At 33.4% G+C, this 20929-nt stretch overlaps 1 protein-coding gene across 1 annotated transcript in view; it reads left to right on the top strand.

The window, feature by feature from the left end:
- Window positions 1–20929, top strand: part of LOC108904542 (ankyrin repeat and sterile alpha motif domain-containing protein 1B) — an 86674-nt gene that overhangs the window by 56323 nt on the left and 9422 nt on the right. The window contains exons 9-14 of the mRNA XM_023455103.1: window positions 146–223; window positions 2946–3104; window positions 3156–3396; window positions 7421–8101; window positions 14461–14620; window positions 19518–19978. Of these exons, the coding sequence (XP_023310871.1) occupies window positions 146–223; window positions 2946–3104; window positions 3156–3396; window positions 7421–8101; window positions 14461–14620; window positions 19518–19978 (1780 nt within the window). The remainder of the gene's footprint in view (window positions 1–145; window positions 224–2945; window positions 3105–3155; window positions 3397–7420; window positions 8102–14460; window positions 14621–19517; window positions 19979–20929) is intronic.

The following is a 20929-nucleotide window of genomic DNA, read 5'->3' as shown; positions in this document are numbered from 1 at the left end:
ATCTTATTATTTTTAACTTACAATTATCCTAAAGGATAACTAGCACGATTTTAGTTACAAAAAGTTTAATGCGTCTAAAAGTGACGTACTGTCGGTTTTAAATGTACATAATTTTTTATTTTATTATTTTTGCATGACTTCTTAGCATGAACCATCTTGATGCACCAACACGAGACATTAATGAGAATGATGACACATACGTACCGATGTCAAATTTAGCAATGTAAGCATTTGTTTTTTGTTTTACATAACTCACATTACGTACAGTACAGTATTATTCAATAGGTTTGTTCGTAACAGTTCGGCGCAACATATATCTTATTTTTATTGAGAAGTCGATGTTCTGGCAACTTCTGATTAGTTTCATCTGTGAGAACAAGCCATATATTTTGACCTCAGACCTGATTATTTTTGCAATTGGTTCCATTAAAAAAATTATGCATTTCCTGAAACTGTTCAAAAAATTTAAAAATTACCAATAATCTTCATGACATTGTTTTTGGCAATATTCTTTGCGCTACTATAACATGACTGAAATATAGCTTTTTCAGTTTTCAAAAATAATCAGTGGCAAAATGTAACGAATATTTCTGTACAGTAGTCTAGCTTTATTATCTAAATATACTAGCTGGTATAAAATATGACAAAATATATCCAGTATATTACTGCCTTAGCAAGAAAATTATTTTGAAAATAATTTAAGACCGTATATCATACATTGTACTATCTAGTATCTAACAACTTTGCTAACATATGATAATGTGTTTCGGCACGTTTAAAAATATTGTATATACGAATATTTACTAGGTTCCGTATTTTTTTTTATTTCGTGAAGAATGTGCATTTTGAATTGTGTGATTTTTCATATGCCGAAATATATTTGTTTCATGAAAGCATGGTATACATTTTTGTAATTTACGTTTTTTTGTGGCTGTATGTTTTGAGGTATCTGAACATGAACGTACACAATGTTCCCTTAAATAGGGTATGCCCCCAAATGAATCCGCAATGCAATGTTTCTCGAATGAGAAATTTGATCAGGCAGTTTCTGTTAGCACGAATTCTATTTCCATTTGCCACATAATTCGAAAAGAACTGATCTATGGGTTTAGGATGCAGCATGTAAAAAGACAAATATTTAAATATTTGATCATGAACAATGAAACACGATATTTTTTATTTTATCTTTCAACAAATTTATAAATAAAAAGAAGTCAAACGGAATCAAACCTAGACTATATGGCGGGTGTTCTGTCTCAGAGAAGTTACAGTTGCGGAAGATAGATGGTACTGTGGTTGCTGGTCAGTAACTGTCGTAATTTTGTTATCATATTATCGAGTGTATAATCTTAAATAATTATTGTGGCATGCTTGGCATGTATTCAACAAGAGTAATTCCTGCTTCGCCCCAAGAGACAGTGGCCATAAGTTTCTCAGCTAAAGATTGCGCACAGATCTTTTCTTGGAGGCGGAGAATACTTTTGGATCATTTGCGTATATCTTTTAATTCTGGGTCTAAAAAATTTCTTTCATATGTCTCAGAGAAAAGTTAGGATTTGCTTCCAAAGATTTCAAATGATTTGGAGAAATTTCAAATGTCAAAGCAATTTTTGTTCGGGAATCAACAATTTTGGAACCCACCTTGCTGAATCATTACTCGTGATTTAGCAATAGTAAACGTTTTCAGACGACGGTATTTAGGTACCATTGTTTCCACTTTTCCGCAAACATAAAGATTGGTTTAAAGCCTGAAAGCCTCCCTCTTATTGGATCACCGTCAGTGGATTCACAATCCTACTGAAACTATTTTTACCATAAGCTTGCATTCAAATACAATGAGGCTTCGTCCTCATATACTGCAACCAATTGCTCGTGAATATTTTTATGTTAAACACTTTGATAGAAAGGCTATATTCTAATTTCACAAATATCCTTTTCTATTGCAAAATATTTTTAAGGTCATGGTCAGTCTAGATGTCTAGAAGGACCACAATTATCCTCCCTTGCCGCTCATCACCCCACAAACAAGAATTCCATATTAGTGCAACTGTTTAGTGAAATTCATAAATTTATTTGGGGTTATAAGTAAATCACATTAATGAATAAAATATGCAGTACAATTGAATTTGATTACAATAATAATGAGGTGTTTTAGTGTACAATTTGCATAATTACATATATTAAGTTAAAAGTGATTATCCAAATATATCAGTGACATTGAAAGTTTGATGGAAACCAATATAGAAGTAAATTTACTCTTCGTGATCACTAGGCAATACCTCCTTGCAAACATGACTATGCGATTTCTTTAAGATTCAAGTCATTGGGGAAGTTATGCTGATCATCTTTTGACATGTTATTGTCCCTTATATTGCGCTTTCCATATTTCAATGATATAAATAATTTTGAATTAGTGCAGAACAACATAAAACCACATCAAGACACGAAATTAAAACTAGTGTACGGTGTAAAACCTGATTTTATATTCATCCGTTGGTGGGGATGCCGTTCGATCCCTTTCGACTAATAGTTTCGCAGCCATGTGTTTAAAGCGCATGATCACTATTTACTTCATCGGAATATGTAAAGTGAATGTAGTATAGATACGCTATCCGGTTTGAAATTTTGGGTGTTGCATTCAGTGTCAGAAACTACCTGTATCACTGCAGATGCAGATTTACAGATGATAACGAGGCAATTAACAAAACTTATGTACCAGGAGGATTATTACAAATGATATTTTCTATAAATACAATATTTTTATTTCTAACAATATTAATAAACAATTTTTATTTAGTAAATTCCCTCGTAAAACAAAAATATAATTCGCCTATTCATGTTCAGAAACCTTGAAAGTGGACCAAAAGCCTTTAGTTTGTTATATTTTAATTTTGCACTAATTATTATTTTAGTATTTTTATGTATACACCACCTGCATGTTTTAGGCGTAACTCGAAACCCTACCAGAGCCTTCCTATCCCCAAACGCACGAAACCAGCCGCTGCTGCATCATCAGCTGTAGATATATCTCCGCTGGACGGCATTACGTTCAATTTCAAAGAAAAGCTAGACCTACGCAAAAATAGCAGTGCTTCGAACTCCTCGTACTACTCCGCCACCGATTGCGGGTCTCATAGTAACTCTGATTCTTCCAGGGAGTCGGATAACAGCCTCTATCAGATACCTTGCGCGCCTAAAGCGTTCATGGATAACAGTATCCATTCGGAGGATATGAACTACCTTTGCACTAGCCGGGAATCTGACCAAATAAGCATCTCTTCCACGGCTTCTAGCTGCGGGTATCCCAGACGGCCGGATAGTGGCGGTGTACCGCTTTACATTCCCATGAACAACCCTCGGGGTGGGCACAGCCCCAGTTCCAACAGCAAAGTATCGGTAAGTTTTCAATAGAAACTTGTGTAAAAGATTTATGACATTACCACCTTTAATATAAAGCTTTACACCTGATACTGTTATTTAGTGACATCACTACAATTGACCATATTCCAATATGTATTTTGTATACATTTCCTTTAAAAGCTGACCAAAAAAAAATAATCGCACGGATTTAAATCTGGTGACCTCGGTGGCCAAGATGTAGGTGTCCTTCACCAGTTAATTTTCGGGTATATAAGTACTTCTTAAGAAAGTACATTACAAAATACGAAATACATTTTGGCATAAATGTGCAGGAACACCATTATATTTCACACACCATACATTTCAAATAAGCACCATCGTTGAGATTATGTGGCAATCAAACTAAACAGAATCATTGATTATACCTATCCACCCACCCATTCAATTTGTTGAAAATACCTTTCTTGAATAGTATTTGGGATTTCGTCATCATAAACAAGTTCATTATGCAAATTAATGACATCTCTTCGGATAAAACATAATAGTCTTATGTACAAAGAAAAAAATGATTACCAGCAAGCTGTAACTTTGCGTGCAGCTTAAGTTTGACGAGTCTCCCAAGATTTGACTACGAGGAAAATTCAACAGTGGTAAGTTTTCCCGTGATTTTCAGGAAAACATGTCAATCTGGCATAAACATGGAATGTTATGACCAGCACTTTTTTTTTAAGTTTAAATGAGATATATATTTTTTAAACCCCCCAAAAAATTTGTCCGAGAAAAATGTTGGTATTTTGACTTTGTCCCCCACCCCAAATATGTCGATTTGGTGACGTTATAGCTGATTTTTCTGGGAGGGTTTGGTAATAAGATTTGAAATGAAAATATCTTATTGTCCGACAAAATTCTTGAGAAGTTTTTGCAGTCCGACGCCCCGAAGATGTCGACTTAACGACAACATGGTTGGTGATAACCAGCTGTCGGACAAAAGCGTCATTATTTAAAAATATGCAATATTAATCTGAGAATTTAATTATCCGACAAAATTATCGGTTTTTTTTTTGCTTGTCCGACAAAATTAAATGATAAAATTTTGCGGTTTCAATACTAACGCATGATGTAGAAGAAAAATTTATATTTAATAAAAAAATATATGAATAAAAAAATTTTGTTTAAATTTCTCAAATTTCAAAATAAATATGACTAATTTAAATTTATTTTTTTATACAAGTACAAAAAAATTGTACTATACAGGGTGGTCCCGAGCTAATAGGTCAAAATTCATGGGTAGACTCTCGAAGCAAAAATATTGCGATTTAGCCGAACTTACCTTAGTTCAAAAGTTAAGAGTTAAAGAGATACTGGGTGTTATATGTAAAATATTATTTTAGTTTTTTTTTCATTTATTCCTTAACAAATGCAAATATCCTCACAAAATTTTGAGGTTTGGATTTCTTTAAGTAGAGGAATTGAAATGTGTTGACATTTTGGTTAAAGTTCATAGAGGGCGCTAGCTGCAGTAGATTGAATGTGTTAAAAACGACATAACTTTTTTATAATTTAAAGTTTCTCATTTTTGGTATCAAATTATTATTTTCAATTTTTTTTACACAAAAAAGCTACACTTTATAAAACTATCTGTCTCGCACCGTTTTCGAGACACTTGGCTTTGAAACTTCCACTGTTGTTGAATTAAATTACAATGAAGTACCTACCTATTATTAATTTAGCGGTGAAGGTTCTTAAGTTTAGACGAAAATCAAATAATTAACATATTCCACTTGTCTTATTGCTGTCATTTGTATGCTACTGTCCATTAAGTATTATTCGTACCTAAAATTACATCTTGATTTAAATTGTATGTGCATAAATGTGAGATGGAATGCCGAGGCTTCTGTTTTTTGGGGTTATATGAAATCAGTTGTTTATGGAGAAACTATAAACACCTGTTAAGAATTTTGGCAGCAGGTTTTAAATGCTGCAAAGTCATTTCGCAGTAAGGATTTATACTTTACAAGACAATATTTTAATAAACGCGTTGATAAATGTATAATATTTTTAAAATTGGTTTAAAATTGGTTTAATTGGTTTTTCAAGAATAAAATGTGTAAATTGTTTGTCAAAACAAGATTGCTAATTTTAATTTAAAAAAACACAAGCAAAAATTTTATGCATTCATTGTACATTTACCATTTTTTATAAAATAGTTACAATAGTTTATAAAATAAAATGTACATATAAGTTTTTTGAAAGAAATAATTTTGATGGAGATTAATTAAATTAGTTAGACATAATTATTTATGAATTTCAATTTCTGTTGCTCCTGTTAACAAGATAATTTTCTTATTTATTCTTCTTTATTTTTTCATTAAAAAATTAATTATTTTATAGCGGAATAAAAATTAGGTATCACAAAAATAGTTATTTTCCCATGTTTAAGGCAAATTTTCCAATCTTTTTGGAGGACATGTATATTATTGTGTTATACATTTCAATTATTAGAGAAAAAAATCAAAACCACATTGCTGGTTATCACCAACCATGTTGTCGTTAAGTCGACATCAGCTTGCTGGTAGTCACCAACCATAATGTCACCAAATCGATATATTTGGGGTGGGGGACAAACTGAAAATGCCAAAATTTTTGTCGGACAAATTTTTTGGGGAGTTTAAAAAATATATATCTTTCATTCAAACTTAAAAAAAAAGTGCTGGTCATAACATTCCATGTTTATGCCAGATTGACATGTTTTCCTGAAAATCACGGGAAAACTTACCACTGTTGAATTTTCCTCGTAGTCAAATCTTGGGAGACTCGTCAAACTTAAGCTGCACGCAAAGTTATAGCTTGCTGGTAATCATTTTCTTCTTTGTACGTGGGCCCGTGGACTATAACTCATTGATAAAAAGTATTTTTGTATGAAAATTAAGTTCGTCTCTGTGGTTATATTATTATTAATTACGTCAAAAAAAAAATTGTTGGCGTAGAACTTTCCTTAGAAAATACATATTATCGTTTAAGCTGACTCCTGTGCCAACTGACATACGTATCACCACTGATGTGACGTCACGTACAAAGCGTTGAAGCTTTATAACCTAGGTGGTAATGCCAACGGCATGGTAGTTGTAGTAAAATTTACCCTTAAGCTGTTTTAAACAGATTTAAATCATTATTTGCTGTCATATATTTTCTGGCTAACGCATTTGGCCTTCATATTTTGATAAAACGTTGTTTTCATAGGAAGAAATTAATAATGCATTAACATAATTACATCGAATTCCCTGAGGATGTACGTGCCTCTGCCTTTGATAATTTTTATCAAAATTTTACTTCTATTTATGAATGCATCGTCAATACGTCAACTTTGTTCATTGGGTGATAAAAATAGAAGTTCAATTAACGCCATATACTCTCTTCTACTTAATTTCAATCAACATTAGACAAACTGTGACCATATTTAGTGATTCAACTTTCCCTATTGGAGCATTTTTTTGGTTAGGTGATTATTAATTAAAACTTTAGTATGCGCTCCAAAAATTAATGTTTTGGATTGCAAAATGCCAGTTTTACTCCAAAATAATCAAATAAATACTTTGTTCCATATTTCTCTTCTATATTTCAATAAATTTTCTGTTTCATCTTCATAGTATTTCCGCACATTTTCCAGAAGTACTTCAGGATTCAGTTTAACTTCAGAAGGTGTTATCTCTATTCTTTATTAGTTCAATTTGAGAAAATGTAAATTAAAATTTGTCAATTTGCTTTCAAAAAAACTTTTATTATCAGTGTCCGGCAGTTATCAACTATATTATATGAACCTAAGTATATTAATGGAATTCATTTTAATGTTCAAATGGTTTTTTGAGATAAATGTTTAAATAGTTTGCTGAAATACATCTGGAAAACGTGTACTTGAAGTCTGCACTATATAAACTCATAACTCATTGGACATCAACATTTGGATATCACATATTTCATCATCATTGATCTCATCACAATCAACACCATCTGCATTTTTCGCTTTCGAAACGGGAGAGTGATACCTGAATTTTTGCTGCAGCCGACGCCGCCAAAAAAGCCCCCAAGAAGAAACATATCCATATCACCCACGCACGCTCAGCCAATGTCGATATCGGTAGACGGCGTTAGCAACAGCGCCTACGAGTACCTATTTCTGGCCCACAGCGGCACCAGGAGTCAGGGCAATTTAAATGACTTCGACAAGGAGAACCGTCGGGAACGGCTTACCCATGGTCGCAGCATGGATCAGTACGTGGAGATGAACGTATTCAACATCGCCCTCGACGACGAGCCTCCGGAAAGACCTAGAAGCGAGTTGCAGAGGGGCAAAAGCGAGGATTTAGATAGCAGGAAGAAGCAGGAGCCCATCGCGATCACTTCCGTATACGAGAACATCCTGATAAAGCAGCAGAATCCCAGGAGGAAATTAAGGAGGAATCCCGAGGTGTACGAAGAATACGACTTCAGAAGAAAAGGAAAAGTTGAGCCCGTCGCCAGTTCATCCGCTCCCGAAACCACGTTCGTGTCAAACGCGTTCATCATGGTATCGGACCACGAAGATAAAACCAACACCATAAAATTCGACTCCAAAAAGCTAACTACCGACAACATTCCACTCTCCCCTACTCATTACAACCAACCACCCACCCCAGAGCATCCTCCTCCCTCCGCAATGCAAGCTGAAAGTATTATTTACGAGAAAATACGTCCACTCAGTCAGGTGAGCTCATGATAAGGCATGAAATATTTTGTAAGTCCCAGTATTAGTGTATAAATTGTTCAGCACTAAGCATGCTAAATGTAAAGAACTGATTGATATGCTCATTGCTTCTGCTGCATACCAGACACTTTTGAGGAATGTACTTGTAATTTACATTTTGATGTCAAGGACGTGCGATGGGCTTTTAAATAGCTTTTTATTAACAGTTAAAGATATGTTTTATTTCGTTAAGGAGTTGGTTTCTTTATAAATTTTCATGACAGTCTTGTTATTGGTATTGGTACCAAATATTAAAATATATACTTTTGAGGTCTCGTAACTTTTTTTTGGATGAGTTCCAAAATATTTATGGAATAGACTTTCAAGTATCGTCATGACATCAACTAGATGTTGTTTCAAAATGTAATTTTTACAGCAATGGAAGATTATTATATAGATACTTAAAAACACTTCACGTAAATTGATTGCCTGATGAGATTTTAATATTGGAATTGTTTGCTGATGTTCAATATATTGGGATCGCAATTTTTTTTAATGACTGGATGTATTACTACAGTTTTTTATTGACTTTTCTTCTTACGGATTTTCTTTCTGGATCCCCTCATATTCGTTTTTTTCTTTATAATTTTGTTCTGGTTCTCAATTCATATATTACATTTTCCTTACGAGCAATCAAGGAGGATCTCGTAGCTCGTAGAGTGCGTTAATGGTGATTTGGCTCTTGCTCTAAGCTACTTCAAGACGTGCCTGACAGTATGATAATAAAACTTGTTGGTTAGGTTGTTCTACTACATGAAAATAATCATCCTCCGTAAAACTTATCCATCTGCAATCATACTGATCCATTAAGTGACGAGTCTTAAAGGAAATATTATTAATTGCTCATTTATTTTATAAACGTACAAATTAGTTATTAGTACATATGGGTTGGAACAAACTGTATATTTGGTTTCCTATCGTTTTTTGTTTCTATTGCTATCAAATTAGATTTCACGCAGCACAGACTTGTCAGATAATTTTTTTTTATTGTCTTATAATCAGCTACTGAAATCCGCCAAAGGCAGACAGAAGGAATTTGCTCATCCATTTTTACATCAATTTATTCATGGAAGAAATTTCAGGAGTAACAAAGTCAGTGTCACTATCCTTGAGCGACTCACGGGAATTACAAAAATGCATTTGTCACATTGAATTTAAAGATATGGGACTGACATTTGCTGAGACCTTCATCCTACACTTTGTGTATGTTTTCCAAAGATTGTGTCGCCTTCATATAGATTTGGTGTCAATGGCACTTCAAAATACAGGGTGTTAATGAACTTAGTCAAATATTTTTGTCACATGTCCGTTATGTCAAAATAAGGTAAATACACGGATTTGTGTTGAGTAAAATGTAATTTTAAAATGTGACTTACCTCAACATTGTAAGGAGCCACCTTTTGAGAACTGCTAATTTTCATAGATGTTCGATGTAACCACCATTTGCTTGCAAACAAGCTTCAGCGTGACGTATCCAATTCGCTCTCGTTTAGCATATAATATTCGCGATTGCTAACTAAATGCGCCATTTTCAAAAGAGCACTTGGAAATGGGGCTATTAAATGGACTTGAAACACAGCACAGCAATTACTACAACAATGTATTACAAACTGACATTCGAATACAGTCCAGCTTCATAAGAAACCTACAAACTCGTGAAAAGTGTTACATAATTTTTTGTAAGTATTCGCCGCCGCCGCGATAAAATACATGTATTTCAGCAGTTCCAAAACAGTTTTAAACACATTTTTAATTAGCCTTTTTCTCTACGACCTTAAACTTCCGATATAAGTTTGTGACATCAGTTAACTTTTTCTCCTTTTTCACCCCTTTAAATTTTTGACATAAGTTTATTAACACCCTATGTATGTTCTTGGCTCAAAATATGCAAAAGGAATTTCCTCCAGTTACATCATTGGCAGCAAATGTTCAACAAAATTGTATCTAATTATAATCAAGTATAGATAGGTACCATCAAAAATATTAAACTTACATGTAATGTATATAACAAGTATGTTACATAGGTATATTTTGGACTTGCCTATATTTAACCCGATATTTTCATATTAACCGTGTCGTGCGAGAAGCAATTAACATAATTTCCATTTTATTTTTAATTATTATTATTGGCAGTATTGTTTCAGTGCTGTATATTTACGTACCTAACCTAAATGTACTGTATGTGTTTAGCAAGCCATATTTTATGTTTACATTACTTTTATTGTTTTACGTTTATGTTTTTAGTATTTTATGTAATTGTTATGTATTATTTAATAAAGCTTATATTACACATCACGCTCCTTTTGTTATTCACCCAATTGCTGGTTGTTTTGCCACATTCAGTTTCGCGAGGCTGTAAATGATTGCCATCACAAAGTCATTGTGGATATCCGGCAGGCTTTCCATTATTTTTATTTTGTTTTGAAAACCAATTTTATTGAAAGGTAAGATATTAATATAAAATATATAGCTGAATTCTCAAAATTGATTTTATCATTGTGAGCTCGTGAGAGTGCTTTGAACAAAATTATATGGTTTGTTTTGTGAAATAGATCTCACAAGGAATACATATAATCAGAGAATATTTTTATTAATGTGACAGTTAAAAGAAAAATATATAATAGGGGCAGAAAACATACAAATCAACTGAAAAATAAGTAAGAATATTGCAAAAGCAATGAATATGTCCAAAGCTAATGGGAGCCTATTATCCCTTGGTACGCCTTGAGTACGCCACTGCCATTGCTATTATAAAAATTACATTATAGGTCATATCTTGTCTACACATTCATTGTCATTCTACTTTTACTTTATTTATACAGGGTGATTCAGAACTTATCAAAAAAAAATAAAAAATTCTGGATGTACAGGAGACTCCTACAAATACAATTTTGTAAAGAAAAAATCAAAAAGGGCAGTTCGAAAATGATCTGTGCGACACTGGAAACTGGTCCAGTGTAAAACCTGACCTCGCACAATGCGACCGTCACGGCGACAGCGATAAAAGCTAACGGAAAGGAAATAAGTAGAATTTTATAGCACCTATTTTATATCAGCAAATTCAACTGCTTTTGCCGCTATTATTGTTAATTAATAAAATTAATTTGTGGTTTTAATTAATAAAATAATTTGCCATATCTGATGTTCACTTCTCCTGAAATTTCTTCCTATGCTTTGACCATGATGTGTCTCGTAATTTATACTCGAATAGCAATTCGGTGAGTCCGGTATTGGTAAATTAGTCCGCCTGATGTAGAATTGACGGCGATGCGCTGGTCATCAAAGCAAACCTGTATTGGTCCACTAGGTCGTAAATTATTTTTTTGTATGGTACACGGGTTCACTTAGCTCTGCCAGTGCAGTGTAGCGCATTGCTTGGCGGGGTATGTTGTTGGTATAATACGTATTATTATTTATTAGTTGATATTATTATTTGTTCATATCGTAACCAGTAAAGGGTGATAATTATTAAAATAAATGTTATATGTAAATATCTAGTAATTTAGCGTGGCTCTCTGAAGACTCTTTGAAGCGGAGAATAATGAAATAACTCGGGAAAAACCTCAAATAGTGGAACCGGATTTTGTCAAAAGTATCGAAACAAACTTAGAGTTTAAAAACAAAGATTTACACGTAAAAAGTCAACGTATTATATTAAATATATATGAATGTTTGAAAATTGAAAATAGTGAACAATGTGATAAAAAAGTTAGGAAACGGATTAACGAACTAACTAATATATCAAAAAGGTCAATATATCGCGTAACTAAAGAAGGATTGATCACGGTACAAAGAGGAAACGGAAAATACAAATTGACGATTTTACCAGATGTCATGCGGCGCACAATTTATGATATGTATAAAGAAAATAAAATTCCTACTTTAAACACGATTCGAGGTAAATTAAACGATCATCCTGATTATAATAATTATAAATCTTTAGATATTTTACGACATGCTTTATTACAATGCAATTTTAAACATAAAAACTTGACAGTCGTATGGTAATTATATGGTATTATAAATGTTTTTATGCGGTTCCAATTAAGATCGTAACAACTATACAACTGTTAAAAATTTTGTCCAACGGCCTGTAAACACATTTGGTCCTGCCTTATTCAGTTTCTACGAACTAACAAATGTTGTTCTGCTTCACCATAACACACGTGTTTCACCATAATACTAATGTCTTGCTTCATTATAAATCATCCTATCTGAGTTGCTATGCACGCAAGCCATTTTTGACAACTAATTAGCTACTAAAAAACTATTGTAAACACTACTGCAACGACTATTGTAATGGGAGTCGCTGAGGCTACGAGCGATGTAATGCTTGAAAGAAGTACAACTTCAATCATTTTTTCGCGGAAACTATAAGGATTTTACAAAAAAAAATTTTTACAATATTGATTGATTCTATTTCTCATGCAACATCTGTTCCCAAATTTTTTTGGATAAGTTGTGAATCACCTTGTATAAAGATATTTCAAATGATGTATAAAAGGCAGTTTTCTGTGCGTAAAAAATATTCGTGGAAGTTCAGTTTTAAATTAACGAATTTCAGCTTATTTCTATCTTTGTTTATCGTGTACAAAAGGAGAGGCGATTGAGGCTGTATGATTTGACTTTTCGAAATCTAGCTTTGTCTTAGTTCCCAACTAAGGCGTGTCAATGCTTGTCATAAGGGTAAAAGTGGAAAAGACATTTTCACATTTTAGTTATTCCAATAAGTGTTAAAAATGGAATTATGCGTGGATGCTAGCAGTCAATCTGATAATTATGGTAATCGTAAACAACCGAATTTAAGAGAACGAGAACGTTATGTGATGTGTACAAATAAATTCGAGCACGAAACGCCGATATGTCGGTCTCCAACGTTAAATAAGCAAAATTTAAATATCACAATAGCATTTTTAGAAGGATTTTCTACGGATTTGAAAGTCCTCTGGGAGAGGATGGCAATTAATAGTTACTCACAGGAATTTAATGCCGATTTTTGAATATATTGGTTTACATGTGTTCGAGTGGTGATGAACAGGAGATTGCCATGAGAATAGACATTATTCTATCTAACATCGAACCTGATGGAGAGATTGTTATGGATAATGTAATAATATAANAGAAAAGTGTACACAAGTGGTAGTAGGTCATCTTTCTAGTGTACAGGTCAAAATTTCTCAATAGGTACATACGTATAAATAAAAAAGTACCTACATACCAGTTGGATATACCAAAGAGAGTGTATATTTGTAACAATAATTTAGTTTTTATCAGAATCGACATGTCTGTTCTATATTTAACAATTCTTGGAATCTTCTATAATGATACGCCCATGGAATCGGATTCCCCCTACTCCTTACCCGTCGCAAGTGTCCACATGTTGAGAATGAGGTATTGGCTACTTTTTTGGCACTACAGTGTAGATTACTTCATGAGAGTTAATCGAATAAAAATGCTGTTCAAAATGGCGAATAATATCATTGTTCGCACTGCTTTTCGTGTTTCTATTTTATATTCAGTTTTACATATTACGTTAATAAAAAATAAGAAGACGAAAATATATTTGGATGAGAAAATTGTTAAGGAGAAGCAGCAGCATAGAGGCATTAGCAATATGGCGTATGGGAATCGAATTAAAATGTTATCTACAAGATTTGAAGAACTGCTGAAATTGGCCTCTTGGCTCTTTTTGTTAAATTCATCGTTTTTTTTTTTATTACTGATCTTGAAAAAGTCAACTACCTAACAAAACATTTCTGAAAAATTATATTAAAAGAGAAATATTTAAGAAGAAAATAATTTTCCTAGATGTAATTGTTATATGTATGTAAGTCAGTGGTGTGTAGACTAAAAAGTTAGGTGGCATACTTAGTAAATTGAAATGTTGCTTTAAAGGACGACTTAGGGAGAACAGCTCAAGGCGAATTGAAACTATGCTGCTAACTTTCCAATCAATCCTTAAAGTTTGTTTAAAACTTTCCCGTATAGCAATTAAAAAAATGTATTGCCTTAAGAGACAATACTTACGTTCTAGCACTCATTTCTACTACATCACACATTCTTTTTATTTAAACTTACTGTTAAACTCAATGTCGCTTCAAAGATGCATTTTGCTTTAAGATGTAGGAGCATCACAAAAAACGTCTTTTATAAAGGTTACATCTGTAGCTGTCTTGCTTTTTAGTACCTACCTTTCCATTTTTTCCACCATCACCCAGTTAGTTATCCCTAGTTTACCATTTGCATTTTATTTAAAAAAAAAAACAAGCATGGTTGCATGATAATAAGTTAAATGTAAACTTTCTTCGTGGATCCACTAGGAGTATAAAAGGAGGTCGAAGGATATGGAAACCGAAACGGAAGAAGAATATCTTCTGATTTGTGATGAATCGAGCGGTAGTTTTTCGAGCAGCGTATCGCTCTCTGACAGGAGCATAGACAATATTTTAGAAGAGTACCATTCAGATGCTCCATTCTCAGGTTTGTGTGTAATAATTATAATTACTTGTTGGTTTTCAAATCATAATTATAGTAAAAATAATGGAACTATTGATGATGTAGATTTCAAAACTTGTTATATTACAGCTTGGTTTGTAGGCTTCTATAGCAGTAGTCATTGGTGGAACAATTTCGGGGCTGATCCCACTGGTCTAAACCCACTTGGTCGGTTTAGATTTCTTGACGCTCCGCGAGACATCGTTCTCTCTTCAGGAGAATATCTGAGATTGGAAATTAGTAGTTTGTAGTCACTGCTTTGTCGTTTCAGTCCTTGATTTTTGTGAATAAGTCGATTTTAAATATTAACTCCTCTTCTCTATTAATAATAGGTCCATCGTTTGTTCTGTCTCTGCCATGTTCTCCTCAATTGCTGATGTTTCCACTTTATTATTTTTCATACGACACTTCCTTTAACATCATGCTAACTTATCTTTCAATTTCAACTTTTCTACATGTACACAGAAGACTGTATACAACGGATCCTTGGAGTTGGACGTTCATGCAGCTTTTCTTGGGAAAGGCTGTCCCTACCCTTCTTGAGGTGTAGATAATATTAATTTTGCGTTTCCTTAAGATGCGACATATCTGGTCAGTACATCCTTTGTATATGAAACAGACAAGTCTTTGCTAGATATTCCTCCTGTTCCTTTTTCTGTGCTGTCCTGATTGTCGCTCATTTCCTCTAAAAGCAGATCGTAAATGCTGTATTCCTCGTCCAATTTTCACTCGCAGATGGCGCGTCTACTAATGAACTGACAATATGGGTAGTGATAAGGTTCAGGTCAGATAAATGTTGTGTCCTAAAGTGCCATTTTCCCCCATGTCCATAGCGAAGCTCATGCAAATGTATTCCATTCATATGGGTTAGGTTTAATGTATTGTCAATATATCTGAACCTGTTCTTCAAGTTGCTGACTCCAAAACTTTCTTCGCGAAGGGTTCTTCTCCTGTGTTTCTGATATTACCATATCCATTTTTCCCACTAGATCTTTAATTTGGTATGCTACGTATATGGCAGCGGATGCGTTGTTAATCAGCTGCACCTACTATTGGTCGAAGTGTTACGTTTTGCTTCTGGATGTTTGCAAGGTTATTGCCCAGCTGTATCAGTAGGGTCGGGATGTCCTTGAATAAATTCCCTATCCAGTTCCTTGTGGATGTTAGATGCACTTTCTCAAATTTCTTATTGGGTTTTTCTATCTTTTTGTCCCGTGGTAGAATGTTCTCCTCTTTAGATATGTACTCTGTTCGGTGGCAAGGTGGAAATTGCATGTTCTTTGTCGAACGTTCCGCTGTTAGTTTAACCTAACATTGCCATGATTTTTGAACTCTTAAACAAGTTTGAAGTCTACATGTTCAGTATTTCGCATCGCACAATGAAAACCTTCTGAGAAAAAATTACATACTGTAATGACAGAGTGACTACTTTAAAAAGTCGTTGGTCAGTATTTGGAAATATATGAGGATATTTAAATTTTCGCCAAAATTTCTTTTAAATACACAGCTTTCGAATAAGTTGTGAGAGCTAATTTATATTTGATGTGCACTCCAAGTCAGAATTTCATAATTCCTGCACCACATTGGAAAAATTTGTTTTCTCTTGGAATCTCCCAAATGTTTAGTGTACAATTTTTTACCCCCTTGTCTTTGGAACCAGAAAAATTTGGTCACAAATTTGATTTTTTTTAATTATTGTTAGCTAGAAAGCCATTGAATTTAGAAACTTTTTTGTATCTTGATATTTGTTTCGTAAAACGCAATGTTTTTGAGGAAAATGGCGAATGACGATATGCATTCGATCACATTTTGATATTTTTCTCGAAAACTTTGCGTTTTACGAAAAAAGTATAAAGAGACAAAAAGTTTCTAAATTTAATGCCTTTCTAGTGGACTAATAATTTTTAGGAAATTTAAATGTGCGACCAAATTTTTTTGGCTCCAAAGACAAGGGGGCCCACGGAAAATTGTCTTCTCCGCCAAAAACCGTAGCACCATCAGATTCCACATGTCATAAAATCCCTGTGTACCCAATTTAGTAATTCCCGTACAACAGGGTTCTGACATATAAAAAAATATTATTCTTAGGGGCGGATTTCAGAGGGCTGTAACTCCGAAAGATGGGGCCAACTGGCAAAAACAAAAAATACGGGTCCCCTAAATTTGTCTTAAGAATCTGTGACCAAATTTTGTTGCATGAATTTCGGGACACCCTGTACATATGATTTTCTACTATTTTTCGCCCATTGCAAAATTCAACTTTTTTTCATTCGCAGTTGTTGTAACTTTATAGAAACTCGTAAAATAAACAAGAAATAAAGAATGACTTTTTTTTATTTAGGGCTTACATTAAAAAATATGTCGAAAAACGGGTAATTTTTCGTTCTTTTTCTATGTTTGCTGTTCCCCTGAATTTAGCAATGGTTTTTTGGAATAGGCAAACTCGGATTCTTATTCTACATAATATTTGGGATTTTTCTGTACAACAAAATTGATGACTTCAAATACAAACGCCTCGAATGCTCTACCGCCTGGACTTCAGTAAAGAACAGGAATATGAAAAACATTAAATTTAACTGTCCTCTTAGGACCAATAATTAAAAAATTTATCACAATTTCATTATTCAGAATTTGAATAAAGTACGATCACAACAATCAACCAAATGCATGTTTTTTTGAGTGGTCCATATATGTTTTCAATATCCTATATGAAATTGTATATAAATATTCAAGGGAATTTTCACAACGAACAAGTGACAAAATTTAACATTAAAGTCTAGGTATTTTATTTTTGTAACTTGCATAAAATCGAATGTATGATGTTCATGTCCTTTCAATACAGTATATGAAATAATAGAATAAAAATATACATTGCGCTTTTGGGAGATTCACAAAAAAATAGGAATTTTTCTAATGCGGTACTGGAATTTTGGAAATCTAACTTCAAGGGTATATGGTGTATATCAAAAATTAATTAATTTTCACAATTGATTAAAAAACTACAGCTAAAATAAGTTTTAATGAATATTAAACAATATCACTTTACAGCCTCTTACAAATTCGCTTCTCACTACAGGGATCTCGGAAATGGTAAGAGGTACGAAAAAATCAAGGCTAACATGATTAGTTTTCGAAATATTTGGAAAACACCGAAATTTTGGAAATCCGTTTTTGTTTAATTTCAGCCTTGTTTGAGGAGATATTGAAAAAAGAAGAACACTTTCTTATGGCCACTGTCCCTCTATCGAATGGCATAATCAATTTTTATATGTAACGTTTCGTCTCTTCAGGACCGTCATCAACTTCATTTTTTTAAATACGACCATGGAAATTTTATTACATTTTTTGCAATACTATACTGCCTCAGCCCTAACCAGATTCAGACGTTTTGTCTCGAAAAATTCATATTCAGTGTATTCGTTCCAAATTTATCTAAATTTTTCATTTAGATTTCTTTGTTTATTGAATTATCGTAGACTATAAGTGTCGTTAGACCTTGTGAAATCCATCTAGTTATTCAAACTATTATCACCACGCATTAAAATAAAACATTATTATAGTTTTATTCCCCTGTCCATAGTTATTTCTAGGCTTCTCAAATGCTCAAAATTCAAACAAATTCCGATCTATTTTTTTCAGGATATTCATACAAATACATCTGATATGCTCTTTCACAGTTGCAGTTACAGATATAATAAATTCCGATAATATTATGCTGATCTTCATTTTTAACCTTTGCCAAAACGAAAATGTTTTTGAACATTTACTGAAATTTTTTAAAGAATAATATTCAGTTGGCGTTTTGGTTGTTCATATGCATTTTTAAGAATTAATTTGTCAATAAAATTAAAGTGGTAACAATGTTTTAATTTTGACGCAACAACTTATTGAGTTATATGATATATGTTATATGACCTAGTGATGGTAATAGTTAATAATAATAAATGTTCTATTGTAGGGCGTGGTGGTAATAGTTTAAATAACTAGATGGATTTCTCAGGGTCTAACGACACTTACAGTGTACGATAATTCAATAAACAAAGAAATCTATATGAAAAATTTAGATAAATTTGGAACGAATAGACTGAAGATGAATTTTTCGAGACAAAACGTCTGAATCTGGTTAGGGCTGAGGCAGTACAGTATTGGGGGTCATGAAGGTTTGCAAAAAATGTAATAAAATTTCCAGGGTCGTATTTAAAAAAATGAAGTTGATGATGGTCCCGGAGAGACAAAATGTTACATATAAAAATTGATTATGCCATTCGATAGAGGGCAAAAAGTGGCCATGAGAAAGTGTTCTTCATTTATAAATATCTCCTCAAACAAGGCTGAAATTAAACAAAAACGGATTTCAAAAATTTCGGTTTTTTTCAAATATTTCGAAAACTAATCATGTTAGGATTGATTTTTTAGAGGCATATTGTTGGTCCCCCGATTACGCAACTTTGCCCCCATTTAAGCTACTTCGTAGCTCTTACCGTTTCCGAGATCCCTGTAGTGAGAAGCGAATTTGTAACAGCCTGTGTATTCCCAATTTTAACCAGGACTTCTTTAAGTAGTCCATTCATAATGCCCTAGGGTGCCCCACTCTCTCATTTCAGTAGGTACAGTTCGCCATAAAGCAACATACATAAAAATTACATTAACGATCTCCATGTCTAATTTTTTCGTACTTTACTCACTTACATCTCATTTCATGACTATTTATTAATTTTTTGAAGCCTTAGTTTTCTATTTTCGTTAGTTTATTGCGTTAATTTTAATAATCTTAAAGTGGCGTTTTTTAATGTGTTCTTTTTTTCCAAACGAAATAGGAAATCATCTACTCACTATTTTTTAGGGAGTAAGGCTCGTAAAAGAGTGTTTTCAATGTTTGTAGGCCTTATTAAGGGTTCCTCGACCAAAGTTCTCGAGAGCATAAACTCAAACACTCCCGCCGAACGCCCAAAAACGTTAAAAAAGCTCAAGCGGGTGTACGGCCACACCAACGGGGAAGGGTTAAAGAGCGATAACGAAATATCCTCGAGCTCCGAGAAGGAATCCGAAAACAAGGAGAATAAAGAGCGTGTGTCGGCCTTGAGCCCGTTCGACGAACAAGAGGAATGGGCTAAAATTCAGGAAATAATGGCGTCGTTCGGTACTGGCATCGTAAGGGAATCCGTTTTTGTGGCGGAACTCGAGAAGGAATTCCAAAGTAGACTAATGACCATAAGTTGTTCGCAAAGCAGTTTGAATAATTCCGAGTCCGTGGCTACGGTTGAAAAATGGCTTCAGGGGTTGGGGATGGGCGATTACGTCGGGTTGTTTATGAATTCTGGATTTGACGACGTAAATTTTCTGGTAAGTCCTTCATTTTAACTAAATTATCATCTGCACATGATTTGTAAACGACGATGTTATTCCGCCGCCGCCAATCTTGAAATTTGATTTATAGGTCGTTAGCCAGTTGTTATACAGAGTGTTTAAAATTTGATAAATACCACGCCACACCATCAAAGAAATCTTTTCGAATGCGGAATCAAGTTTTTATTGCAACAGTTCATTTTTCACTGTGCTCCTTAATGATTGAATAATTTTACTGTTTTCTTATGCAATCCGGATAGGAGACACGAATCCTGTCAGAGACAAAACGTATTGGCGTTAAAAATGGCCTCTTGGATTTGTCAGATAAAATTGCACTATATTTCTCCTTTTCGTCTTTTTTAGTCCAATATACAACGGTAAAAATAGGGTATTACTTCCGAATTCTTGACACACGCACACGTTTTTAGGGGGTGAAAACTACCCCTTCTTGCAAAAAACGTAAAAACCATAGATTTAAGTGTTATGTCAATAGAATAAGCATTCTTTTATGTTTTGAATAATAATTTTTTATTTGTAGCAACATTTCAACCCTTAAAATCCATCTTTTATGAGGGAAAAAAAACAAAAATTAGTTTTCGCGGCTCTGAAATGTTTTGACGGTGCAATAATGAAGAATTTAATATTTTTTACTGTTTATAAAATATTACATGATTTATTGCAACGTTTCAACCCTTAAACCACCCTTAATGCAGAAAATAAAGCAAACATTTTTTTTCTCATATTCATAGCATTTATAATGAATGAGACTCATCACTGTTTATAATATTACTGATGATTCATTGCAACGTTTCAACCCTTAAAAACAACTCTTAATGAGGAATTGAAGAATTTTTACCTGCTTCAAAACACTCAACGATACATTACTAAATTCATCGAGATTAGAACTTAGAACTCGAAACTTAAATTATGTAATTAGTGAAAGGGAAA

This window comes from Anoplophora glabripennis, unplaced genomic scaffold (genome assembly GCF_000390285.2).
Source record: "Anoplophora glabripennis isolate ALB-LARVAE unplaced genomic scaffold, Agla_2.0 scaffold23, whole genome shotgun sequence".
In the NCBI taxonomy this organism is placed as follows: domain Eukaryota; kingdom Metazoa; phylum Arthropoda; class Insecta; order Coleoptera; family Cerambycidae; genus Anoplophora; species Anoplophora glabripennis.
Note: the sequence above shows the minus strand (reverse complement) of the source record. Positions and strands in the feature narration are given on the sequence as shown.